Source organism: Juglans microcarpa x Juglans regia, chromosome 2D (assembly GCF_004785595.1).
Source record: "Juglans microcarpa x Juglans regia isolate MS1-56 chromosome 2D, Jm3101_v1.0, whole genome shotgun sequence".
Classification (NCBI taxonomy): domain Eukaryota; kingdom Viridiplantae; phylum Streptophyta; class Magnoliopsida; order Fagales; family Juglandaceae; genus Juglans; species Juglans microcarpa x Juglans regia.
This window is the reverse complement of record NC_054596.1, coordinates 15972215-16000190: the sequence shown is the minus strand read 5'-3', so window position 1 is coordinate 16000190 and position 27976 is coordinate 15972215. Positions and strand designations below refer to the sequence as shown.

Below are 27976 nucleotides of genomic sequence, written 5' to 3'. Positions count from 1 at the left end.
TTCTTTGATCTTAATTAGCAACCATTTTTTCTCCTCTTTAGCTGCTCTTCAACTGCTACGACAGCAACCACAATAGTACTTATAGCAATTTGAAGAAAAATAAAAATTAAAAAAATCTTTTTTCGGGTTTTTTTATTTCTAACCGAAAACCATAATCATTACCCACTATCAGCATGCTTGTTAATCACCTTCTGATCTGTACCGTCATCCATTATTAGAACCTCTCTTTCTTTGCAGCTTCAAACTCAAGAAAGAAAAAAACCCACTTTTACTCATTACCTGGCCTCTCATCAAATCGGTCACTTTATCCTACCAAAGAAACAATCATTTACCGCCACCCCATCTTTTGATCTCTTTCGTTTTCTTCAGATGCTGGACGATAATAATGGATTAAGAATTTCGGGTCATGGCGTCTGTGGTTCTGAGAGATATAAAAAGTACTAAAAATTTGTGGAGGGAGTCTGAGTTCATGAACATGAGGTGTTTCTGGGTCGGTTTCTTTCTGTTCTGCGGCTTATGGGTTGTTGGTTTCTGTGACCAAGACGGTACGTTTTGTTCCATGATTGTGACGTTCAGCAGTAAAGATTTTCACTCTTGTCCAGCTTGTTTGCTGTTGGATTCACAAAAATTTTGTCCTGAATTTTTATATCACAATGTCATGCATTCATTGCTCTCATTCGTCCATCCCATAATTGGCAGGAAGTGTAAATTCTGTATGTTACGTAGTAGAGTGGAAAATCATAACTCATTTATTTATGCCTTTCATCTCGATGATTCTTAGGAAGTGGAGCATTCTGTTTGATACAGATTTAGAGAATGAAAATTTTTGCTCTTTCCTTAATTTTCTAGAAAAACTTTCAGTTACCAAGTGAAATTCTCTTTGGACAACATCATTTGTGTTAAAATGCCAAAACTGAACTGCTAAGGTTTTGAACTCAACTTTGACAATAATTTATGAACATTGTTTCCGTTGCATGTGTCAAAACTAACAAGCATAATCGACATTAAAAAGGCTAGTATTGTTTGGAGCTCATGAAAGGTTAATTATCAGTATATACATTTGACAGGTTTCTTGAGTATGTCTTGCGGTGGAACTACTACTTATACTGATTCATCCAACATATCATGGGTCCCGGACGGTGAATATGTAAGCACAGGTAACATCAGCACCTCCTCGTCTGGTGATCCAATCCGGTTTTTCCCAGATATTCAAGGTCGCAAGTGTTATAGAATCCCAGTAAAGAATGCTTCCTCGTTGATACTCGTAAGGGCACAATTCCTGTACAAAAACTATGATGGAAGGGGGAAACCCCCTGCATTCTCTGTTTCTCTTGGGACAGCTATTACTAGCACCATAAACCTCACCACTAATGATCCATGGACAGAAGAGTTTATATGGCCAGTTAATAAGGACACGCTCTCCTTCTGTTTGCATGCCATTCCAGAAGGTGGATCTCCTGTCATTTCTTCTCTTGAAGTACGACCACTGCCTCAAGGAGCTTATGCAAGTGGCATTGGGGATTTTCCCAATAAGTCACTTAGAAAGAGTTATAGAATCAATTGTGGTTATGCCAATGGCTCGTTGCGGTATATTAACCATTCAGCCCTCCTTTTGACATGTATGGATTGGATGATACATTTAGTTTTAAGTGATTGGCTTTTAATTTTTTTTCTTAACTGCAGGTATCCTTTGGATCCATCTGATCGTATATGGGATGCTGATCAAAACTTTATGCCACTTCACCTGTCAACGGGGTTTACTATTCAACAAAGCTTAGATCTGTCTAGCTTAAGGGAGGCTCCCCCTGCTGCTGTGCTTCAAACTGCACGTGTTTTGGCAAGAAGGAATGTGTTGACATATAACCTTCCTCTCGACACCCTTGGTGACTACTGCATTTTCCTCTATTTTGCCGGGATTCTTCCTGTGTCCTCTACATTTGATGTATTCATTAACGGAGATGCTGTGAAATCGAACTATACTGTAAAGATATCAGATGTTAGTACTCTATATATTACACAGAAGGGTGTTAAGAGCTTGAACCTTACACTGAAGAATATTACTTACTATCCTCAAGTCAATGCAATTGAGGTCTATGAGATAGTTGATATTCCACCGGAAGCTTCCTCAACCACAGGTGCTATTGACCTTTTGGTTCTTCATGCTTGTTGAATTCATTCAACTTGATAGGATTGTCTAAATCTTACTTGTGGTCTCAAAACATTCTTGCAGTTTCAGCACTTCAGGTCATTGAGCAGTCCACTGGTTTAAATCTGGGATGGCAAGATGATCCGTGCTCTCCTTCAACATGGGACCATATTGGTTGTGAAGGAAGTCTTGTTACATCATTGTATGTACATACACAAAAAGAAAAGAAAAGAAAAAAAAGAAAAAACATAATTGTTTTAAATATTGAGTCTATTTCTCCACAAGTGATCTCATGATATGGGTTTTCCTTTTAGGGACCTTTCAGACATCAACCTGAGGTCAATCAGTCCAACATTTGGTGACTTGTTGGATCTTAAAACACTGTAAAGTCTTTTAAAACTCAAGAAAACTGCCTAAACATTAACTTTGCATTCTCTCACACTCAATTTCTTATGATGTCTTTGTTGCTATGCCCCAGGGATCTGCATAACACTTCTCTTACTGGTCAGATACAGAACTTGGGTAGCTTGCAAGAGCTTCAGAAATTGTAATACCTCTTCGGAGTATTAATAACTTCATTTTTTTCCCTTTTCTATGGACAAATGAAAATAGTCACTTAAATTGGAACTTTCAGGAACCTGAGTTTCAATGAGCTAACTTCCTTTGGTTCGGATTTGGACACCTTGGCTAGCCTTCGCATTCTGTAAGCTGCATTCTGTTTCTGGACCAGTATTGTGGAGCCAAATGGTGATGCTGATATTGCATCCTCTCAACGTTCCCTCAATCTTTGTTTGTTCTTTCTTCTGCAGGGACTTGCAAAATAATAGTTTACAGGGAATAGTTCCTGACAGCTTGGGAGAGTTAGTGGACCTTCAGTTATTGTAAGTGAGCCTTAATTAGACTCAATCAGTGGTTTTCAATATATCACGTTTCTAATTAAGGTAAAACATGAACTACATTTGTAAGTCAGTGTGTAGGACATATTCTCCACACCGCTAACATGCAGAGTTTAATTTTAGACATTTCCTCCAAATCAAATCTTATCGTATCAACAATGTAAAGATATGACTTCTACATTTGACTTACAAAAAGAACAATTCAAAAGATAAAATCATGTTCTTCACTGGATAAGATTATGTCCTATAAATCATGTTCTTCACTGGATAAGATTATGTCCTATACTGTATTCTACAGGAATCTGGAGAACAATAAACTACAAGGTACCCTACCAGAGTCTTTGAACAGAGAAACTTTGGAAATTAGGTATGTAACGTAATTAGTATTGCTTCACTTTACGCTTGTTTTTCTTTTAACAATTCTGATGTATTGGTTTTGTGCAGAACGTCAGGGAATTTGTGCCTTTCCTTCTCCACAATGACATGCAGTGGCGTTTCATCCAACCCTTCAATTGAGACACCGCAAGTTACTATATTCCCCCCAAAGAAGCATACCGGACATGATCATATAGCAATTATAGCTGGTGCAGCTGGTGGAGCCATACTTGCACTTCTCTTCTTTTCCAGTATAATTTTCATCTGCATAAAGAAAAAGAGAACTGAAGTCACATATACATCAAGTATGTAAAAGTTTACAATATTTTTCTGCACATTGAAGTCTTTTACTTGATTCTTATACTGGCATTGTTTTTATTGTTAGGGTCTGTAACAGAGATGCGAAACTGGAATGCAGCAAAAGTCTTTTCCTACAAAGAAATCAAAGCAGCTACAAACAAATTTAAGGAGGTTATAGGCCGTGGTAGTTTCGGATCTGTTTACCTTGGAAAGCTTCCAGATGGTAAATTAGTTGCTGTGAAAGTGCGGTTTGATAAAAGCCAACTTGGGGCTGATTCTTTTATCAATGAGGTTCTCCACCTGAACTATTCAAGTGTGATTTTTCCATACCGTGGAGTCATGAGAAAATAGATTCACACTTGTTGCATACATCTTGGGAATTATGATTCTCTTGTATCCTTGCCTAACTTTTCTCTCCCCCATCTTGGGGACTGCTTTTAGGTCTATCTTTTGTCACAAATTCGCCATCAAAATCTTGTATGTTTGGAAGGATTCTGTCATGAATCAAAGCAGCAAATACTAGTCTATGAGTATCTACCTGGAGGGTCATTGGCTGATCACCTTTACGGTACTGTATGCATGATACATGTTAGGGAGCAATTCTTGCTTATATTCTTCGTGTTAGGGAGCAATTTTATGAGAATTTCCTGTTTATTTATATTCTTGGTGTAACTTCCAGGTCCAATCAGTAAAAAAGCTTTATTAAGCTGGGTTCGAAGACTGAAAATTGTTATTGATGCTGCAAAAGGTATGTCTCTTTCTCTATCATCAATCTTCAAGACTGCATAGGAAAACAATCACCACTTCATCTGAAAGAGATATTTTAGATTTATTGCCACCAAAAACTCTTGGATGAATTGATACGGAAATCGGCAAACACATTGCAAAAATGCTTTCACCATTAGTCGAACTGTACCTCATAGAAATAGTGGAGCAGATATCTGGGCAGCCATCTTTTTAGGACAAATCAATGCTTCTTTGGATCACTTAATACTCTTATCTTTTCATCTTCTATGAAGTACCCAACTCTTTAATAAACAGTACATGACTGTGAGTATACCATAACCATTACCATGGACAACTAACTAGATCACTACAAGATCACTATATTACCTTCATTCTTTTTCTTAGAAATTAGAAGATTTATTTTTTAGTACAAGCATTTTTCCATTGTAAACATGACAAGTTACTATTAAGGAGATAAATGATTCCATTTCTGGGACTCAAATTTTTTTTTTCAAGGATTGGACTATTTACACAATGGAAATGAACCAAGAATCATACATCGTGATGTGAAGTGCAGCAATATTCTTTTGGATGAGGAAATGAATGCCAAGGTCTGTGACTTTGGTCTCTCTAAACAAATAACCCAGGCAGATGCAACTCATGTCACAACTGTTGTCAAGGGCACTGCTGGATATTTAGATCCAGAGTAAGTTTTCCAAAAGAAACGGGAAAAAACCCAAGACAAGATATTTTTTTTATTCTTGATAATTATGATACTCAAAGTGGATGTTGTATGTAGATATTATTCCACCCAACAGCTGACCGAGAAGAGTGACGTGTACAGCTTTGGGGTTGTTCTCTTGGAGATCATATGTGGGAGAGAACCTTTGAATCACTCGGGAACTCCAGACTCATTCAATCTGGTGTTATTTGTAAGCTGAAATTATTCTTCTTCTTTTAAATTTTTGCTGTAATTATTTAGCAGTTCATCATCGTATTATTTAACATTATTATGAATGCACGACCTTGCAAGAACAAGTGACTACAATTCCCCAATTATTTTTGTCTGGTCGTGTTTATAGTTATTCTTCTTGGACGTAGGTTACAAAGGACTTGAAAACTCATGGTTGAAAATAGGAGCAATTTCTGATAAATTTTAAAAATATGGTCCGAGTCCTGGTATGAATGTTGATCTTTATACATTCTTCATAGTGTTGTTTTTGAAATGCCAAGTGCAGGCCAAGCCCTACTTACAGGCAGGGGCATTTGAGATTGTTGATGACAGCCTAATGGGAACTTTCGATGTGGAGAGCATGAGAAAGGCAGCCTTAATTGCTGTGAGGTCAGTAGAGAGAGATGCATCACAAAGACCAACGATTGCTGAGGTTTTGGCAGAACTGAAAGAAGCCTACAGTATTCAGCTCTCTTATCTCGCATCTCATGAACATGCCAACTGATTTCTAGTGAATACAGCTCTGAAGTATTTATCCTAAAACCAAGATCTTTTTCTTTTCTTTTTCATTTTCTCTTAGGTATGTAAAAATAGAGTCAGGCTCGGTAGAGTTGAAGTGTTACTACTCATGAAATGCTGGTTAAGTTAAGACACGCTTGGAAACTTGTAAAGAGCTAAACTTGTAAATCAGAAGTACCAGTGAAGAGGACAGACCCAAATATTTAGAGCCTCTTCACTAATGAAAAGCCCACACCCAGCAGCCATAAGTAACCAAAAGTAGATCCAACTGCATTATGGTATATTTGTAAATGCTTTAGTGTGTTATATTAATTAAAGAAACATTGGCAAGGCAACTATGATAATTGTTTTGTTGTCAAAATATAACTGCAGCACAAATTCAAAATGATAGTACTTGAATAGACAATTCAATTCTACAGACTTTTATGTCCCCCCTCTCCCCCCACCCCCCCCCCCCCCCCCCCCCCCCCCCCCCCCCCCCCCCCCACCCCCAAAAAAAAAAAAAAAACACTAATGACTAATGTGTCAACAATTTGTATTTAGAAGAATAAAGTTGTAATTTTTGTTAAGTCTTGTAACTAATGGTCAAAGAAGTGACCGCGTGCCTTTTGTTTTCTTTGTCCTTTTCTGATAATTCTGATTCATTACTTGTAATCCATCGGTTATTAGATGACCACATGTTTTGATCAAATGCATTAGAGCTATTGAAATAAGTCAGCCTTATAAAAGGCATGCGATGACTACTGTAGCCATAAGAGAGAAAAAGGAAGATCGACACTTTGAGAGACTGAGTTAGGTTTTGAGAGAAACTTGTAAATCTGAGAGATCAGAGAGAGTTAAGGTCATTCTACTGGCCTGAATCTTGTAACCTGTACATCCTTGCAATTTGAAACTTGAATAAGATGATCTCTGGCCAGTTCCTCCTGTGGACGTAGATCTTAAAGGATCGAACCACGTTAAATCTTTGTGTTCTTGGTATTTTCGTTCTATTTTCTTATTTTCTATCTGGTTGTGTTTTTTGTTTATAATTTCTTGAATCAATCTTGGTACGTGTTGTTGTATTTGGTGTCCTTGTCGAATCACTAATTTTTACAACAAATGGTATCTAGAGCCTAGGTCGAGATGGGTTCTACTAAGTTTGAGGTGGAGAAATTTACAGGAAAATATGATTTTGGTCTCTGGCGTATTAAAATGAGGGCTCTGTTAGTGCAACATGGTCTCCAAGATGCACTTCTTAGAGACAAGAGGCTGTCTAAGGGGTCGTTAGAGGAACAATTAAGTTCCTCCACCACTGATAGGGTTAAACCCGAGATATTAGAAAAGGCACATAGTGCCATCATTCTTTCATTAGAGGATAAGGTCTTACAGGAGGCAGCCAATGAAGATTTAGCTGTAAGGATTTGGTTAAAGCTAGAAACTCTCTACATGACCAAGTCCCTAGCCAATTGTCTTCATAAGAAGACAAAGTTGTATACCTTTAAAATGACCCCGAGGGTGTCTATTGAAGATCATATGGATGAGTTTAACAAGATCATCCTAGATCTTGCTAACATAGACATCACAATAGATGATGAGGATCAGGCTATACTATTATTGAGTTCCCTTGACAGTTCATATGCTAACCTAAAAGAAACAATTATGTATGGCAGAGAGAGTTTGTCGTTAGATGAGGTGCAATCCATATTGTATGCAAGGGAACTTCAGAATAATTTTGAACTGAAACTCAAACTGGTGAGGGGTTAGTGGCTAGGGGAAGATCTGAGAAACCTGGTTATAAAGGAAAGAAAATTAAGGGTAGATCAAAATCAAAAGGAAAACAATTGAAGTGTTTCCTCTGTCACAAAGAAAGACATTTCAAGAAAGATTGTCCAAAAAAAAACAAAAGAGGGGGATAAGTTCAAACATAAGGGAAATGTATCTGTTACATCTGAAGGCTATGAGAGTGCTAAGCTACTTTGTATCTCAGAGACTGAATCTAGTAATGAATGAATTTTAGATTCAGGATGTTCTTTACATATGTGCCATTATAAACCTTAGTTTGAAACTTTCTCTATTTTTTATGGTGGACATGTTATACTTGGTAATAATAAATCTTGCAAAATTCTTGGAATTGGTACAATCAGATTAAAATTGCATAATGGTGTGGAAAGGATACTAAAAGATGTAAGATACATACCTGATCTTAAGAGAAATTTAATCTCTCTTGGAATGCTTGATAAATCTGGTTGCACATTTAAGTATGAGTCATGAGTCTTAAAGGTAGCTAAAGGGTCATTAATAGTAATGAAAGGGAAAATAAAGAATGGTCTTTATACCTTGGTAGGTCAGACCGTTATAGAACATGCTTCTGCTATCTAGAAACCTTTGGACAATGATACTGTACTCTGGCACAAAAGACTAGGGCATGTCAGCCATAAAGGCTTAAAGGAACTCCAAAAATAGGGGTTACTTGGTGACAAAGACCTATGAGACCTTCCCTTTTGTGAAGATTGTATACTAGGCAAGTCCACTAGAGTTAGATTCAAACCCAGTACACACCTTACTAAATAAAGTTTGGACTATGTCTATTCTGATTTGTGGGGACCTGCAAGAGTTAGTTCTCATGGTGGGGGGAATTACTTCCTATCCATTATTGATGACTATTCTAGGAAGGTTTGGGTTTATATCCTTAAACAAAAAAGTGACACATTTAACAAGTTTAAGGAATGGAAAGTCTTGGTTGAAAATCAAGTCGGGAGGAAGCTTAAAAACTTAGGACAGACAATGGACTTGAGTTCTTATCAAATGAGTTTAATAACTATTGCCAAAAGCAGGGTATAGCAAGACATAGGACAATGAGGGAAACACCCCAATAGAATGGCCTAGCTGAAAGAATGAATAGAACAATTCTTGAGAGAGTTAGGTGCATGTTGTCCAACGCCAAATTACTTAAAAAACTTTTGGGCAGAGGCAGTTAGTATTGTTATGTATTTGATAAATATGAGTCCATCTACTGCCATTAATTTCAAGACTCCTCAGAAATTATGGACTGGTAAACCCTCAGACTACAGTAATCTGAGGGTATTTGGGTGTGTTGCTTATACACACAGTAAAACTGACAAACTGGAACCTAGGACAATAAAATACATTTTTGTTGGGTATCCTGAAGGAATAAAAGATTATAAACTTTGGATAGAGGAACCTAGAAAACAAAAGTGTATAATAAGTAGGGATGTTACCTTTAATGAGTCACAAATGGCCATATCTCAACTGGATACAGTTGAGACACAACCTGTCACTGTCCTAGACAAAGTCCAGATTGAGGTAGAGTCTTTGGACTCATTGCCTCAAGATACAAACAGATAGTCTAGAGATAATTCAGAGTCTAACTTAGAGAGTGACCAAGGGAAAATCATTTACTCTTATAACCTTGTAAGGGATAGGCCAAGAAGGGTTATAAGATCTCCATTGAGATTTGCACATGCTGATATAATAGCCTATGCCCTCTCTGTAGCACAAGACATTGAAGACCCTGAATCGAGGTCTTATAAAGAAGCAATGTGTAGCAAAGAATCTAGTAATTGGCTTATTGCAATGCAAGAGGACATAGAATCTCTTTAAAAGAATACGACTTGGAAAATGGTGTTAAAACCTGAAAATGTTAAAATCATAGAGTCTAAATGGATATTCAAGAAAAAAGATGGTATAACTGAGGTAGAAAAACCTAGGTACAAAGCTAGGTTAGTGGCAAAGGGTTTTACACAAAGGGAAGGTATAGATTTCAATGAAATCTTCTCCCCTGTAGTAAAACACAGTTCCATCAAATTGTTGTTAGCTTACACTGCTTATCATGATTTGTTTTTAGAATAGTTTGATGTTAAAACTGCTTTTTTGCATGGTGAATTAGAAGAAACACTGTACATGCAACCTCCCGAAGGTTTTGTAAGTGAATCCAATTAGAACCATGTGTGTTTGTTGAAAAAATCTTTGTATAGATTAAAACAATCCCCAAGACGGTGGTATAAAATATTTGACACACATATGGTTGAGAATGATTTTAAAAGATGCAATTATGATAGCTGTGTATACTTTAAAGTTTCTGATGATGTCATTGTTTACCTTCTGTTATATGTGGATGATATGTTCATAGCTTGTAAAAATAAATGTCAAATTGAGCATGTAAAAGAAATTCTAAAATCTGTTTTTGAAATTAAAGATCTTGGACCTGCTAAGAAAATCTTAGGTATGGAGATAATTAAAGACAGAAAAAAGAAACTACTCAACTTATCACAAAAAACATATTTACAAAGGGTACTTAAAAGATTTAGAATAGACTTAGCAAAATCTGTAAGTACTCCCATTGGACAGCATTTTAAATTTTCTCTTAATCAGTCCCCTAAAACTGATGATGAAATGGAATATATGATAGAAATACCATATGCAAGTATGGTAGGTAGCATCATGTATGCAATGGTCTGTTCAAGGCCAGACCTTACCTTTGCTGTCAGTCTAGTTAGTAGGTTCATGGGAAACCCCACTGGCAAGCACTGAAGTGGGTGTTTCAGTACTTAACAGGCTCCTCAGGTTTAGGACTAAATTTTGATGGCAATGTATTAAGAGGTCAAGAAATCTGTAAGTTTGTAGATTCTGATTTTGCAGGAAACTTGGACACCAGGAAGTCCCTGACTAGCTATGTATTCACAGCCTTTGGTAGTATTGCGAGTTGAAAATCTAATTTACAATCAATTGTAGCTTTGTCCACAATTGAGACTGAATACATAGCCAAGACAGAGGCTATAAAGGAAGCATTATGGTTGAAAGGTATAACAAATGAACTAGGTTTATTCAAGGGTAATATCACAGTCTATTGTGATAATCAAAATATTATACATCTCACTAAAAATCAAGTTTTTCATGAAAGATCAAAACACATTGACATTAGACTTCATTTTGTAAGAGATGTGGTTGCAGGTGGTACTGTCAAAGTGGAGAAAGTGTCAACTGAAGAAAACGCAGCAGACATGATGACCAAACCATTGCCAAGATCAAAGTTTAGGCATTGCCTAGACTTGATCAAAATGGAGGAGGGCTGACCAAGGAATAAAAGGTGGGAATTGGCCAGAGATGGGGAACCTTGAAGTCAAATTAATGACAAGATAGAGATTGATGACTAATGTGTCAACAATTTGTATTTAGAAGGATAAAGTTGTAATTTTTGTTAAGTCTTGTAACTAATGGTCAAAGACGTGACCACGTGCCTTTTGTTTTCTTTGTTCTTTTGTGATAATTCTAATTCATTCCTTATAATCCATCGATTATTAGATAGCCACATGTTTCGATCAGATGCATTAGGACTATTGAAATTAGTCAGCCTTATAAAAGGAATGCAATGGCTACTATAGCCGTAAGAGAGAAAAAAGGAAATCGACACTTTGAGAGAAGTTTTGAGAGATTGAGTTAGGTTTTGAGAGAAACTTGTAAATCAGAGAGATCAGAGAGAGTTAAGGTCATTCTGGTGGCCTGAATCTTATAACCTGTACATCCTTGCGATTTGATGCTTGAATAAGATGATCTCTGGCCAATTCTCCCTATGGACGTAGATCTTAAATGATCGAACCATGTTAAATCTTCGTATTCTTAGTATTTTCGTTCTATTCTCTTATTTTCTATCTGGTTGTATTTTTTGTTTATTATTTTTTGAATCAATCTTGGTATGTGTTGTTGTATTTGGTGTTCTTGCCGAATCACTAATTTTTACAACAAAAACAAAAGAATAAAAGGAGGAATTGATCTGTTATCACAATTTGCACCAAGATGAACAAGAATGACCGAAAAAATGGTTAATGACAGGTGATTTGCCAATGATATGTGAGATCACAACTTGTCCCAAATGCTTTAAGTTAATGAGAAGAAGTAGATTTAATTATTTATATCATTAACACTCCCCCTCAATAAGTAGGCTCAACGTGTGGAGTATTAATAAATTTGGTGAATTATAGAGCCATGGTTTAAATTCAAGACCTCTACTCTAATACCATGTGAGATCACCATTTGTTCCAAAAGTTTAAGCTAATAAGAAGATGTAGATTTAACTATTTATATCCCTAACATGACAAGCTTGAACAGTGTAGACATAAAGCAGCAATTCATTTCACTGAATGTCAAAAAATTTAGACAGTTCTAGCAGGCAAGCCAAAAGAAAACTAGACCTTTTCATTGAATACGGAGCCAGAATATGTGCATTACCCAGGTGCATATTTCGGAAGTACAAACTTGTATCCAAAAGCTTTGAAAGTAAAGCCAACAGGAGGTGCAGCCATTCCTGAAGAGGCTGAACCTTCAGCCAGAAACTGAATTCCAACCAAAGATCCAAGAACAGGCTGGTTGAGGCTGATAGATATTACCGTGGCTGTTGCAGCTACCCCTAGTGCAATTGCTATTTTAGCTAGGAATGAACTCACTGAATCAGTATGTCTATCATTCTCATATTTCCAAGCACCTCATCACTTGATTCGTCTTGTTGATCCAGAATATCTTTAGTTCTAGCGCCAACATGGTTCTTTGCACTATCCCGTCGAAAGGTTCTAATCCTATTTGTAAGATTGAAAATATATTAACACTTGTTGAAAATAAAGAAATTGAGCATAAAAGAAAGGCAGCTGACAGACTGAAAAATAAATCAACAACTAGCTTGCATGAATACAACCGAATTTCGAATCACTCAAGCAGGCTATCGGATTGTGGAGAAAATGCTGCCTTCAAGGGAAGATCTATACTGGTGAATGACTGCGAATAAAATTTGTTACAGAGAATTTTATCTAAAGAACTTCGGTAAATATTACAAGATGAAAATACTCCTGTCTTAGGTCATTTAACTATCACAGCAGACACATGCCGTTTAGCATCAAGTCTTAAGTTTGGGAAGAGTTAATATTTTACATTTCATACATTTTTATTCTTTGATTATTATTTCATTAATTCTTAGTAAATATTTCTATTTGTGGTAGAAAGCAGTTAGTTTGTTACATACAATTGTAAATATTTAGACCATCATTGTACATTGTTACACACATTCTGATAAGAGGAACGTTTCGTACGTTTTCCATCTTCCTTCGTGCTTTCTGTTTTTCCCTTTTCATTATAAAACTAACATGGTATCAGAGAGCATTGAGAGCATCATCCATGGAGGATCCCCTCAACAGTTCAGACGAGTCTTCTTCTCCCACCCATCCCTCAGTTCCATTCCGGCATTCCTTCAAACAACAACCATGTCGTACACTTGACCCAATACCTTAACCTTACAGACCCTAGCAACTCATTTCGCTTAGACACTAGTGACAACCCCACCGTGATTTTAGTTACAGATTTACGCACCAGTGAAAATTCTTCCACCTGGTTACGAGTGATGCGTAGAGCACTTCTCGTGAAGAACAAATTAGCCTTCATTTCTAGATCGAACTCTGAACCCACTAACCCAAATGATCCACTCTTCGATTTGTGGGAACGTTGCAATGATATGGTGGTTTCGTGGCTACAAAATTCTATTAGCCCCTCCATAAAATCTAGTGTGGCCTTCATTGATGACGCTCGTGAGATCTGGCTTGACCTTGAGGATTGTTTCTCTCATCAAAATGGACCTCGAATTTATCAGCTTAAGAAGACCTTAGCTAGCCTCCTCCAAGAATCTGACACTGTAAGTGTTTATTATGGCAAGCTAAAAACCTTATAAGATGAGTTGTTGATTTATGATTCTATCCTTTTTTGCATCTGTGGTTCAATGAAAACTCTATCTGATTGTTACTAATGAGATTATGTTTTCCAATTTTTGATGGGGTTGAATGACACTTACTCCCCTGCTAGGGATCAAATTATGCTTCTCGACCATTTACCTTCACTCACCAAAGTATTCTCCCACATTCAACAACAAGAACGCCACTATCAAATGGTCTCTGTCTCTCCTTCACCTAACTCCATGGTCTTTGCCATCAGACATCCTTACCCAAACTCCAACAAATTTCCTCCCAGTCTAAACCCAAAAAAGACAGACCTTATTGTAATTATTGCAAAATCACTGGCCATACTTTTGAAAATTGTTTCAAAGCTGGTAATGCTGAGGCACCTATTTGTTCTCATTGTAACATGACTGGACACATGACGAAGAAATGCTATAAGCTTCATGGCTATCCACTTGGCCATAAATTGTTCAATAAATCTCAAGGTCCATCTACTCTTGCTACTCAAAGTGTTGCTGACCTAGAGGATGTCAGTGATGTTCGAGTAAGTCTCACTAAGGCTCAATATCAACAACTTATGGCTTTACTTCAACCTCGGGAGTTTGCCACTGCTGTTCAGCCCTCTGCTAATCAAATTCAGTCCAACTTTCCCACCACTTCCACTCCCCACATCTATGGTATATCCCCTTGCTTATCCACCAGCAAACACGATACTTTGTCTTCTCAATTTGCTCATTGGATCATTGATACAGGTGCAACAAACCACATGGTCTGTCGCCCCTCTTTGTTAACCACCATCACAACCACTATTTCTCACTCAGTCAAATTACCAAATGGGACTAATGTCTCTATCACACGCACTGGCACAGTCCAGTCAACCCACCCCATTCTTCTCACTAAAGTTTTATGTGTCCCATCCTTTAAATTTAATTTGATTTCCGCCAAGAAATTGGCTACCACACTCACTTGTTGCCTAGTGTTTTTCTCTAATTTGTGTCTCATACAGGATTTGCTATCTTGGATAACGATTGGGAATGGTGAAGTGAGGAATGATCTTTATTACTTGCTCAATACTACTGTCTCTCCATCTGCTCTGGTCACAACACTTTAGTCACTCACCAAGAACTCCATCACCTCTTCTGTTACTAATTCTAATACTGTTACTGACCTATGGAATTGTCGCCTAGGTCATCCTTCATTTCCAGTTTTACATATGATTACATATCCTATTGTAAGAGACCATATCTCTGACTTTAATACAAAATTTTGTTATGTTTGTCCATTAGCAAGATTTCATAGACTTTCATTCCCTCATAGCACACATTAAATGACTAAACCCTTTGAGATGGTGCATTGTGACCTTGGGGACCAAGTTCTGTTCCTGCCTATGATAGTTCTATTTATTTCCTCACCATAGTCGATGACTTCACTCGAAGTACAGGGCTCTATCTCCTTCACACTAAAGCAGAAACTAGAAAAAGCATCGAATCATTTGCCAACATGATTGAAACTCAATTTGATTTAAAAATAAAAATTCTAAGAAGTGATAATGGCAAAGAGTTCCAAATGCAAGAATTTTTCAACACAAAATGCATCATTCACCATATTAGTTGTGTTGTCACACCCCCAACAAAATGGGGTTGTGGAAAGAAAGTATCAACATATACTCAATGTAGCTCGGGCCTTAAAATTCCAAGCCAACACATACCTCATCAATAGGACCCTTAGTCCTTTATTTAACAACAAAACTTCATTTGAACTTTTATTTAATCCTCCACCCTCTTATTCTCACTTGAGAGTTTTCGGTTCCCTTTGTTTTGCTTCCACCCTCCATCAAGGTAGGAAGAAATTTGACCCTAGAGGTCGCATGTGCATCTTTATTGGGTATCATTTGGGCACTAAAGGCTACAAGCTTCTTGACCTTAAGTCAAGAACAACCTTCATCTCTCGGGATGTGCTATTCCATGAGTCCAACTTTCATTTTCGCACCATGACAAATCACTCATCTACTTCTTCTTCTAATCCCACATTTGTTTTCACACAACCCTTACCTGATACACTTGAATTTCCTATTTCTTCCCCACCCTTTCAATCCACCACACCACTCCATACAACCACTTCTTCACCCTCACTTGTTCCCCCCACCTTACACATACCTGACCCCCTTCCCCCCACATCTCCGCCTCTCATTTCCACCCCTCATACCCCATCTAACCCTCATCTACGCAGGTCCACCAGAGTAAGAAGAGCTTCACAGTATTTGTAAGAGTTTCACTGCAACCAGACCTCACTCTCAGCCCCTTCTCAATTGTTATCCACTTCTATACCTGGTAATCTTTGCTCTCTTGCCAATTTTTTATCTTACTGGAAAATTTCCCCTGGTTTTACTGCCTTTTCAACTTCCATTTCAAGTATTTTTTATCCCATTACTTATAAACAAATTGTGAAATATCCTGGTTGGTGTCAAGCCATGAAAGCTGAATTGTTAGGTTTAGAACAAAACCATACTTAGGTCATCACTAACTTACCTTTTGGAAAAGAGGTTATTGACTGCAGATATGTTTACAAGACCAAGTTCAATGCTGATGGATCTATAGAAAGGCTAAAAGCACAGCTTATGGCCAAGGGGTTTACACAACAAGAAGGAATAAACTATACTGAGACTTTTTCCCCCGTAGCCAATGGGGAGATTTATATGCGTAAATCACCCAATTATAACAAAGGGGGACCCAACCAAGTATGCAAACTTATCAAAAGTCTCTATGGCCTTAAACAAGCCTCACAGCAATGGTATTCTAAATTCTCCTCCTCACTCATTGCTTTTGGTTTTCACCAATCTAGAGCTGATTACAGTTTATTTACTAAATTAGATGACACTTCTTTTACTGCCCTTCTAGTTTATGTAGATGACATTATTGTTGCTGAAAAGTATCCATCCTTTATTGCATCTTTTAAATGCTTTCTTAACACCCAATTTAAGATCAAAGATCTTAGTTGTATGCGCTACTTTCTTGGCTTGGAAGTTGCTAGATCCTCTAAAGGGATTCACTTATGCCAAAGAAAGTATGTTTTGGAAATCTTGGCAGACTCCGATACACTTGCAGCAAATCCCTTCAGCTTCTTCTTAAGCAGAATTTCAAACTTAGCAAAAATGCTGGAGTTCCCTATCAGACCCGAGCAGTTATAGATGACTTATAGGTCATTTGTTGTACCTCACAATTACTAGGCCTGATATATGCTATGATGTCCAGCTCCTAAGTCAGTTTATGGATCATCCAACTACCTCACACTTGACCACAGCCCATAAGGTTCTTCGCTACATTAAAGCTGCCACCGGCCAAGGCTTATTGCTTTCATCTTCTTCTCAGCTTCAGATCAAAGCATATTGTGACTCTGATTGAGCATCATGTCCTGACACGCGTAGAAGTGCTACCGACTATTGTGTGTTTCTTGGGGACTCTCTAATTTCTTGGAAGTCCAAGAAACAATCTGTTGTTTCTCGCTCCTCATCTGCAGCTAAGTATCGTTCTATGGCATCTACATGCTCTAAAATTACTTGGCTCCGCTATCTACTCATTGATCTTCAAGTTCCTCATACACAGGCTGCATTACTTCATTGTGACAACCAAGCAGCTCTCCATATAACTGTCAATCCTATTTTTCCCGAAAGAACGAAGCATATAATTGTCACCTAATTCGGGAAAAAATTCAAGAGGGAAGCACACCTACCCACGTAGCCTTAAACAATCAGCTGGCTGATATTTTTACCAAGGTTTTGCCCTCATATCTTATCCGACAACACTTGTCCATGATGGGAATAGTGAATCTCTATTCTCCATCTTGTGGGAGGCTATTACAAGATGAAAATACTCCAGTTTCAGGTTGTTTAACTATCACAACAAACACATGTCGTTTAGCATCAAGTCTTAAGTCTGGGAAGGGTTAATATTGTACATTTCAAACATTTTTATTCTTTGATTATTATTTCATTAATTCTCAGTAAATATTTCTATTTGTGATAGAAAGTAGTTTGTTTGTTACGTACAATTGTATATATTTATACCATCATTGTACAGTGCTACACACATTCTAATAAGAGGAATATTCCGTACCCTTTTGATTCTTTGTTTTTCCCTTTTCATTCTAAAACTAGCAGTAAACTTTTACTCGTCCAAATTGCATAAGAAAAACATGGTTTTTTCTTTCCCTCCTTTTTCGGAGAAAAATAAATTCCTAATAGTAACAAATGAGAAAGTAGTTTTGAATGCAAGATATTATGTATTGCTAATTTATAGATAACCCAAAAAAGTTCATTTAACATTACTCCAGCATCAAATTCAGATTATTTGGCTTTTGATTGAATTTAAAGTAATTGAGCATAAAAAAACAAAAAATACAATTTTCAAATCTTGCATAGATACCTAATCATAAAAAATAAACCATTTTTCTCTGTATACTTTTCTCTCTCTATTTTCCTAGCAACCAAATATTAGAATTGACAAGATTTGAAAAACCACCATAAAGTTCTCTTGTAACAACCCGATCCTAAGATTAGGCCATAAGATAAGTCTTATGTATTTTTTATATAACTATAAATATTCTATTATTATTATTATTATTATTATTACTACTACTACTACTACTACTACTACTACTATTATTATTATTTTTACTATTATCAAGTTTTCCATTTATTAATTTTAATAGGATTATTATTATATTGTTATTGATATTTTATGTATGACCCGATTTTTTTGGTGCAATAGCCACAACTAGTTGAATAAACTTCCTAATGGAAACCTACTCCCAACTCCAAAAGTCGTACTCCCAAAACCCGAGTCCCCCGTTTGCTTTAAACCGTGAAAACTAACTTAGTTGATGAGCAGTTTCTCCACTCCACACGTCTCTTTTCCTCTAGATTTCCTCTTGATTCATCACCTATATATATATATATATATATATATATATATATATATATATATTACGCTTATCACTTCTGGATGGAAAGAAAACTCCAAGCCGCAAACCTCTCTTGAGGCCTTCCCCTCCATGTACGCTCATCCCCTCTGCCTAGAGCAAGCCGACGCTACCGTCGACAACCTCAAGGACGACAAACCCACTCTTCAAACAACACAGTAAGCCTCACCACGCACCACACGGACTCATCATGGTGAGCCTTTGTTTCCACTTCCGAAACAGAGCAACCAAGCCACTTGCTACGCCCAAGTCCCCCACAGAAGACGTCGGAGCACCACCACCACTTTCAGATCACGCCGGTGCTAGCTCATGGACCACCACTGCCGAGAACCCAGCTCAACCACGCTACGGCATGTTGCACCGTTGACGAACTCCTCGACGCAGTCAGCGGCCTGTTCCAGGTTGTTCCACCACCACCCTATGCCGGGAACAGCTTAGGCATCACAGAAACTGACGGCCAATTACCTCCCGTAGAACCCACTCCTTTCCGATAGCCCACGACCGTCACCACCCTCCTTTCTCTATCGATTGTTTTCGGTTTTATAGTTCTCTCTCTCTCTCTCTCTCTCTCTCTCTCTCTCTCTCTCTCTCTCTCTCTCTCACGGCGTCGCACCACCTCTGCCCAGGAACCCAGTCACGTCGCTGGCCACTTCCAGCCAGCCCGGAGCTGCCATCGCCTCAGTCTGCCTCTCGGTGAGTTCCCTGCTTTTGATCATCCCATTGTTTTGAACCTGTATATTTTCCTAAGGTGGAAGACACTTCATGATGGGCTGTGGGCCTTGAAGCCCATCCGGCCGAAAGCCCTGGTTCCTAGTAGACTTTTTCACGCGGGCCTCAGTCTTTCTTGTTTTTATGAAAGGGGTTAATTTTTTTGTAAATTGGTATATGTTTTTAAATGGGCTTGGACTATTGTGAGATTGATTATTGCAATTGAATTGTGCTTAAGAAAATGTTTAAGGAATTTAAAATGTGTTTTGAAGTATATTATGAAGCCTATTATTTTAGTTAATATTCCTTTATCTATTTAGTTGGATGTTAATAAAATTATTATGTTATACTTTAAAAAGAAATTAAGAAATAAGTTATGAGTGTTGAATAATATTATGATTGAGTCTACTTTTATTAATCGAATGTTTCCATCAATTATTTTAGATTTATATATATATATACAGTTAAATTATATTTGAAAGATTAGATATCATATTTCAGTAGTAAAGGTTTTTAAATTATTTTGAATGCTTTATTAAACGAGATTCTACTATTTACTTTAATAAATGTTGGTATTTTTATACTATTAAAGTTGTAAATTTTAATAAAGAACATGTTAAGAATATTTAAATGATATTATTATTTCTTGTTTAACTATGTTTATTATAAGAAATGAAACCTATTTTGATAATTTAAGTTTTTATGACTTATTTTTAATAGAATTAATTATATCTCAAGTATTATACTAAGTTATATTTTGAAAGTAAGAATATGCTATTAGTATTGTAAATAATTTAAGATATCACTATTTATTGATTTTTGTGATAAATAGAATATTTATTTGATTATGTTCTACGATGTGAATTTAATTAAGTAAGATATTAGTACTTATTTGTTCCCAAACAAATTTAGTGATAGTTATTATTGCATTTAGGTGTCGAGTTGCGAAGTGTTATTCAAGAAGAAGAGCAACAAAGTAAGTAATTTGATCACAAATTAGGATCATCACAGTTTAGCTTATAAATAAGTATTATTCAAGCCAGTTCATTTACAGCCAATTATTTATGCACCATTTATGTCATATGAAAACATGTCATCCAGCATAGCATACGATTTTGTCATTCCGCATCATGTTTAAATTCAGAAATTATGATTATGTATATAATTTGTCATGCATCTCATGTGTATAAGACACGTAAGCCATTTTAAATTCAAGTGCAACATAAGATCAGATCAGTTAATAAGATGGTCATTCAGATGCATGGTACCAATGCAGTTCAGTTTTAGGGTGGATGTGCAAGCCACGAACTCAGACGTGGTCCACCATAGTATGCCAGAATACTATCAGCGGCTCCCCTTACTGCAACAGGACGTGGGGCAGGTGCACAACCTCGCACACAGGGTTAAGTATGTTGGCCAGTCAGTTAAGTCAGATAAATCAGTTAAATCAGATAAATCAGTCAGATTAGTCAGTTAAATCAGTCATGCATAGTATAAGTATCAGTATGAACAGTCATGAATTTTAAACTCTCAGTATGAAAACCTTACGTTTATTATGTTTACGTTGTGATGGATTTCTTGCTGAGTTTTCGACTCATTTCAGTCATGCATAGTATAAGTATCAGTATGAACAGTCATGAATTTTAAACTCTCAGTATGAAAACCTTACGTTTATTATGTTTACGTTGTGATGGATTTCTTGCTGAGTTTTCGACTCATTTTAGTTTATTTTCATGTTTTTAACCATCTAGGTGAGGATGATGAATACGAACAGACAAGCTAGGAATAGAAGGAGTAGTTAATTTTAGTTTCAAACCTTCTAGAATAAAATTACTTTTATAACATAAATTTTATTCAGATTATTCATTTAATATTTTTGGAAAACATTTTTTATTAGACATTTTTCTACAAAATAAATCTTAAGTTCATTTATTAAATATGATATCTCTTGTCGAGTTTATTTTATTAAAAACACGTGACACTTGTAGTCTACAGAAAGGAGATGTTACATCTCTGGTGGTGCAAGTCTCATTTATAGAATATACAGAGCAATATTACAGCAAGAGAAATTACATACAAAGTCAACGTATCCATCTATAACTATTGTCTATAATCAAGGAATTGTCTAGAATCATGGGATTGGGTTTTGAAAAATGATACAACATGATTTGAGGAGGATCTTGTGGATAGAATGGTTGAGAATCCTTAAGCGGATGAAGTTCCTTACCTGAAAGTTGAACGTCGGAAGAAGTGGAAAACCAGAAAATGTCTATTCTCTTTTGCGAACAACCTGTGACTGACACAGGTTGAATGATCCATGGATCGTCGAGTAAAAGACTGGGAAATTGATGTGGGCAGGTTTGACAAAGCTAGAACTGCCACTGGTGACTTTCTTTAAGCTTGTCAGATCATGTGTAGGGATTTTGCTATTGATGTTGCCACTGCCAGTAAGTCCGGATGTATGTCTGTATGTACAACATTGGAAAGTCTCGGCTTGATGTGGTTTTAGTTGAAAGAAGGATATGCCATTCTAAAGGTGTGTGGGATACTGGGATTAGAAATTTCAGAAAATTAGAAAAATAATAATAATTTTATATGGATAATTGTCAAATTTAAGGAAAATGCTACAAGCTACTAGTTAATATCCTCCTGACTCTCGGTCCATTTTATTTTTATTTTTTAAATATTTTAAAATTTTATGTTTAATAAATTTGCATATTTTTTAATATTTAAAATTTATTAAAAAATAAAATAAATTAGCAGTCAAATTCAATAGTAAAACCAACGGATCTTGAAATTTCGTGAATGACGTAGTGGAAGTTTATTAACTCTTTGCTCTAATTTAAAGTGCCGGATATTTTGTCAATTGTTTAATTCTAAGGAGAATTTGAGAATTATTGATTTCTAAAGATTAAAGAATTGGGCGTTATTTAAAATAAATAAATAAATAAATAACTGTACGAAATTTATACAATTAATTATAATTTTAAGACAATCTTAAAATATAGACACGCGGTATTTGCATATTATTCATATTTTAAAAATATTTAATAATTTTTAGATGTGCGCAGCCTGTAGCTGATGTACAAGATCCACGTTTCTAAAATAAATTATAGGTTCGACCTTCCACCCTAATGTATCAAATATATATATATATATATATAATATATATATATTTAAGAGTTTTTGAAGGAAATTCAAAACAGGCAATCCATGCAATCCAATAGGAACAGCAACCAACTGATTGGAAATGCAAGCAGTTACCAATGACATCCGATTCATATTGCCAGATTTTGAAGCTTGGTCAATAGTAAAGATTCATCAAAAAATCAATGTGCGCATAATCTAGCGCAATGAGCAGTATCCAATCACCACTATGGAAGTATATCCCTCTCTACAATTCCTCTCCACATCTCACATTTTTATAGTGGTAATGACCCTGACTTGTAATATATAAAGACAACTATGTGTCTGTTTTCAGTTTAATGCATTCTACTTGCCGACGAAAACAAAAAAAAAAATTAGGTGTCATTTAGATTCGAAGATAAGTTGAAATGAGTTGAGATCGGTTGTGAATAGTAGTGAGATGGATTGTGAATAGTAATAAAATTTTTGAGTTAAAGTTATTGAATAATAACAATAGTAATAAAATGAATTAAGATGAATTATGAATACAAACGAGACCTTAGAACTTGAAAAAAGTCATTACAAAATACGAAATGAGATATGGTTTACACTAAAATCCATAACCGCATGCAAATTGATGCAATGACGGCTTTTGGCGGCGCTTCGTTAAGGCTTCCACGAAATGTACAATTGAAACTTGAAACCAAAACCCGAAATCCACGGGACGACACGTTCTTGACGCCAAGACAAAATGGTTCCATTTTTGGCTCCAAAACGACGTCGTGGTGAGCTGACTATCGCCCTGTCCTACTTTCCCACTTCAAAGCCGTGAACTACCCGTCTGTGTCAGCACGCAGGAAGCTGCGGAGATCTGGCTCGTGTGCGAAGCCAACGAAGTCCTTACGGAAATCATTGCCAATATTGTTGAATCCTTGGTGGGTTTTCAAATTCAGCTTGCTTGTAGTTGTGTCGAACTCTACTCCGGGCTAATGCGTTTTATTTTATTTTTCGGCTTCCTTTTGAACTAAGAACTCGCAGTCCTTAATTATTTACTCCACATGCTCTTCAATATATTAATGGAGAAGCGTATGCTATAATTATCAGTTCACACTTTTGTAAAGAATCTTTGATTCCCAGGTTCTTCTTTGCGCTGCTCAAGTCTTTATTGGGGTGACTATTGCATTTTACTTAGCGGGCTGTTTCTTTTCGGTTAATTTCTGGTACCCTGATCTGTATAAGCTTGCATTTTCTCCGTAGGAATTGGGGTTTCAGTTCTCAAGTGCTTGTAATGGTCAATTACTACTTAAGTTTCTTTGGACAAATCTGGGGTGTTGAGATCCTCGAAGAAGGATGGTTTTACAAGCAGTTCGTCCGTGGACTTTGGGATGTCTTATAGAATCATTTCTCGAGCTTTTTCTGGCTTATATCCTGCTGTGTGTATCGGCTTTTGCATTTTTACCCCTGAAATTGTTGAGCGTTTTTGGGCTGCATCTGCCGTGTCCTTGTAATGGGGTTTTTGGCTATAAAAACAGCAATTTGTGCGTGCATGATTTGCTCGTTAATTGGCCAAAAAGAATTATCTATTCTGTTCATAAGTCGGCGATGAGTAAGTTCCCTTTTAATTTGGTTTGGTTCGAGGATCAAGCATGTAATTCAGGTAACCAGCCAGTTGGAGATGTAAACTGTGAAAGTGGGATCGTTGGACTGGAGAAAGAAGCATCTTGCAGCTCATTTGCCAGTCCAAGATTGCAAAACATGGTTGCTCGGAAAAGAGGGTATGATGCCCGAAGAGGATTATGAACCTGAAGCAAGGGTCTGGAATTCGGCGCAGAAGGAGAGCTGTTCTTGAAAACAGACAATTCTATTCTGTTTTGCCAAATGATTATTCACATTCAGTTGTTGCTGGTAACACTCCTTATGATGGTGCTGGAATGAGAGGCAAAACCAGTGAAAGCTTAGGTCCTGTAAATGGGAGAGAAATTTCTTTCATGGGTGAGTGAAATTATTTAAACTTGTCTAATTTTACTACTAAGATCTTTTTTTGCCGAAACTTACACTTTTCCTGTGGATTTCTCATCGGCTATTTAAATGCAACATTCATTAAGTTCATTTGACTTTTGATAATAGGTTTGAAATCAATTTATACCTGGTTGGAAGGGAAACAGTATTTAAAGTTTTGCCAATATATTTATCTTTTGTATAGAAAGGTCAAAATTTCCAGATGTTGAAAATCTGAAATTGAATTTTGTGCTAATTGAGCACACTACATTTGATTAGGCAATACATATTAAACACTGTATTACCATGCTTACTGATTTCGTGGTCATGCCATTTAGGTGAAACAAATGGACCAGTGGGCATTGATGTGGGAGAAAGAAGCCAGCATAGTTTTGACCTGAGTGAATCATTTGGTGAGGGTAATGGCATATCTTCTTCAGTTGAAACAAACATAATTAAATCTCCGACTGAATTTTATGAAAATGAAGTTGATGCTATCCGAATGTTGGAATTAGCTCTTGAAGAAGAGAAAGCTGCTCGCTCTGCTCTTTACCTAGAACTGGAAAAAGAGAGAGCTGCTGCGGCAAGTGCTGCTGAAGAGGCAATAGCCATGATGTCACGGCTGCAACAGGATAAAGCATTAGTAGAATTGGAAGCGAGGCAGTATCAAAGAATGATAGAAGAAAAGTCTGCTTATGATGAAGAAGAAATGAATATTTTGAAAGAGATACTTGTTAGGAGGGAGAGGGAGAATCATTTTTTGGAGAAGGAAATTGAAGAATACAGGCAGATGAGTTTTCGAGCAAATGAGCCGCCAAAAGATGATTTACATGATAAGAAGGATAAATGGGGACAAATGCCTTCTTCTTCGCTTGAAAGGAATGATAATGAACAGTTGATGTTGCAGAGTGAGAATAACATGTCGATTGGTGAGGAAGTGGGAAGTTGTGAAAATTGCTCTTCAAATTATAAGGATCCTTTAGTTGAAAAACAAAGGCTAATTTATGGATATGGCTGTCTTGAGAAAAATGTTCTTTTAGCTGGTAAAGAGAAGGGAAAAGAGGATAATGGCATAGTATGCCAACAGGTGACAGGTGAGGCAGCAGTCACCATGGTTCCATGTGATGGTGAAGAGCTAGAGAAAGATGGGAAATATAAAGATAAATCAGGTAGCAATCCCCATGGTTCCATGCTTGAAACAGAGCCAGCTGTTTATGATGTCTATGTTGTTGATGATAGAAATAAAAACTGTAATGAACAAAGTGGTAAAGAAAGTGCATTATTTAGTAATGCTGTTAATGAACCCAGAGATTCTGTTGTCGCAATGGGAGCATCTGGAGTCTGGAGCAGAGAGGCACCAAGTGATCATCCAACCATAAGCAGGGCTGGAACTGAGCCTAACATTGATAAAGGTAGATTGGATATTGGTAGTGAGCTGCCAGTCTTGAGTCTTTCATGCAAAAGCTTGCTTTCTGACTTGGGGAAAGAGTCTCTGTCTGCATTCGATAGTGAAAAGTCGAAAATTGACATTGAGATTGAAAGGCTCAGAGAAAGGCTACAAATAGTCCAAGGGGAGAAGGAAAACTTGACTTTATGTACGGAGAATGTGGACAGGGAAAAGGATCCATTGAGACTTCTGCAGGAGATATCAAAGCAGCTTCGAGAGATTCAGCAATTAAGAGATCCCACGCAGCAGGCATTCTTGCCCCCTTCATCTTCTAAGGTTATTTCTAAGGCACTTTACTTACCATCAATTCCATCTTATGAGACGTAGATTTAAGTGTATATAAACCTGTCTTTTACATTTCTCTGGCCCTGGCCATCCACTCTTACTGATTATTGTGCTCTGATTTTGCCTGTTTTTAATATCGAAAATGATTGGTTCGGGTGTTATCCTGCATAGAAATAATGCAGACATGAATATTGGTGTTTGGTACAGCATCTACAAATTCTAGAATGCATTGAACAATATAGCGTGGACAAAATCATGGGATTAGGTTCCCAATAGACTCAGAAAGTTTCCAACAGTGAAAAAGGTGAAATGGAAATGTAGATGTTATAAAGGTCATGATGATGGTTTCTAAGATAGCCATTACATTGCAATGTGAACCCTAAACTACCTATAGGTTTTAATGAACCCACTAAGCTCTGAATTAACCCCTTGGATAGACAGAGTGCACATTGAAACCTATCGATAGCTTTATTTCAACTTTTTGGAGTTTAGGGTGTAAATTAAAACCAGTCGGTACTTTAGTGTGCAATTTAAACTTTTGATGTTTAATGTGCATATTGAAAATGGAGCAATACTTTGGGGGTGCAAAATGTAATTTACCCTAAAAATAATAAGATTAGCATGTGTGGTTCACGTGATCAGGTTTTTAAAACTTCAAAGTGATCTTTTTTGTAATACCTAGATAAACTTATGTACCACAATAATATTTTAAAACATTTTTCTAATGTTTATTATACTAATATTCTGTTTTATAGTACATACATATACATGGCACAACCCCCCCGCCCCCCTTTTTTTGCTCCTTGAATTATTTTCATAAAAATTACTTGGTAAATGACACCCTTTTTTCCCTTTGAATCATGTTATTGAATTATGAAGGGTATTGTAGCAAACAGCTTGCAGAATGCACCCATGAAAGATGGCAATTAGGTACTATACATTGTGATAATTCCTTTGACATGTTCATGGAAAAAGAAAAAAAAAAAAAAGAGCAGGGACAGAAAATAGGAAGAACAATTCATCGCTAAGGCCCGATATTGAAGGGAAATTGAAGTTTAGCTGAAGGGAAAGCAAGGAAGCCTGAAGAACATAAGAATTGTGGAACGAAACTGAGTTGGTGTTATATAAAGCAATGTGCAGCGTCTCATTAACAGTGGCTTGCTTCACATTACGTATACTTTCTATTTGTTGTCCATTCTTATGTTAAAGCAATATGCAGCCTTTCATTAATAATGTTTTTTGTTCACATTATACTTTCAATTTGTTGGCCATTCTTATGTTACTATGTTAAGCATTTCTGATTACAGGATCCTCCATTTTCAGGTGATTTTGAAGAAAAGATGCCCCCAGACTGTGTCCTGTGAAACGTATGAAAATGCATAAATCGTGTACAACTACCAGTTGTTTAAAGAAACCTGGCCTGTAATTTAGGTCACTTTTATCCTGAGAAATTTGTAGTCTGCTGGAAAGAGTTATGAATTCAATTAGAAAAATTCTATACATCAGTTACTATTCGCTATCCCACACTCTACACCCTATGAAAAATATCTCCACATCCTATGAAAAAAAAAATCAGAAATGTGGGGTGTAAAAGGAAATAGTGACTAATGCATAGAATTCCTGTTCAATTATCTGTTATGTGTATAAAACTATGTAAGTAGAGTCTATAATATAATGAAAATTGATATGAAGCTGTAATTTTTAAGCGATCCATCTCACCATTCTTGCCTTGGCAGATAAGGGGATGAAAAGTTTAACAAGGCCCTATCAATTATAGCCATCATTTGTCCTCTGGGAGCAACTGGGTGT

At 36.6% G+C, this 27976-nt stretch overlaps 2 protein-coding genes and 1 long non-coding RNA gene across 4 annotated transcripts; 2 read left to right on the top strand and 1 right to left on the bottom strand.

The window, feature by feature from the left end:
• The first annotated feature begins 97 nt into the window (after positions 1-97).
• On the top strand, positions 98-6249 carry LOC121250329 (probable LRR receptor-like serine/threonine-protein kinase At5g48740). Its single transcript, XM_041149432.1, has 16 exons — positions 98-545; positions 1068-1587; positions 1684-2135; positions 2231-2348; positions 2461-2529; positions 2625-2693; positions 2781-2849; positions 2956-3027; positions 3341-3409; positions 3487-3722; positions 3803-4008; positions 4159-4285; positions 4397-4465; positions 4960-5149; positions 5243-5375; positions 5682-6249. Exons 1-16 carry the CDS (start codon positions 407-409, stop codon positions 5898-5900), a joined length of 2757 nt encoding a protein of 918 aa, XP_041005366.1. The 5' UTR covers positions 98-406; the 3' UTR covers positions 5901-6249.
• LOC121250330 lies at positions 5970-12211 on the bottom strand. Its single transcript, XR_005937762.1, has 2 exons — positions 12140-12211; positions 5970-6182 (listed from the first exon to the last, which is right to left on the bottom strand). It is a non-coding gene; the product is annotated as an uncharacterized LOC121250330 (long non-coding RNA).
• Positions 12212-23235: 11024 nt separating this feature from the next.
• LOC121249950 (myosin-binding protein 7-like) lies at positions 23236-27698 on the top strand. 2 transcript variants are annotated; one of them, XM_041148827.1, is made up of 4 exons: positions 23236-23372; positions 23695-24429; positions 24774-26158; positions 27491-27698. In XM_041148827.1, exons 2-4 carry the CDS (start codon positions 24234-24236, stop codon positions 27548-27550), a joined length of 1641 nt encoding a protein of 546 aa, XP_041004761.1. In that variant the 5' UTR covers positions 23236-23372; positions 23695-24233; the 3' UTR covers positions 27551-27698. The 2 variants fall into 2 exon arrangements, with proteins under 2 accessions (XP_041004761.1, XP_041004762.1); XM_041148828.1 differs by lacking the exon at positions 23236-23372 and having other exon boundaries at positions 24088-24429; positions 27475-27698.
• The last annotated feature ends 278 nt before the right edge of the window (positions 27699-27976 follow it).

What these genes read in the sequence shown, in the direction of transcription:
- LOC121250329 (XM_041149432.1), top strand. Translation starts at nt 407, where the DNA reads ATGGCGTCTGTGGTTCTGAGAGATATAAAAAGTACTAAAAATTTGTGG. An exon ending in GGAAGCTTCCTCAACCACAG is followed by an intron (nt 2,136 to 2,230) that starts GTGCTATTGACC and finishes ACATTCTTGCAG; the next exon opens with TTTCAGCACTTCAGGTCATT. An exon ending in TTGCAAGAGCTTCAGAAATT is followed by an intron (nt 2,694 to 2,780) that starts GTAATACCTCTT and finishes TGGAACTTTCAG; the next exon opens with GAACCTGAGTTTCAATGAGC.
- LOC121249950 (XM_041148827.1), top strand. Translation starts at nt 24,234, where the DNA reads ATGAACCTGAAGCAAGGGTCTGGAATTCGGCGCAGAAGGAGAGCTGTT. An exon ending in GAGAGAAATTTCTTTCATGG is followed by an intron (nt 24,430 to 24,773) that starts GTGAGTGAAATT and finishes CATGCCATTTAG; the next exon opens with GTGAAACAAATGGACCAGTG. An exon ending in TGCCCCCTTCATCTTCTAAG is followed by an intron (nt 26,159 to 27,490) that starts GTTATTTCTAAG and finishes CTCCATTTTCAG; the next exon opens with GTGATTTTGAAGAAAAGATG.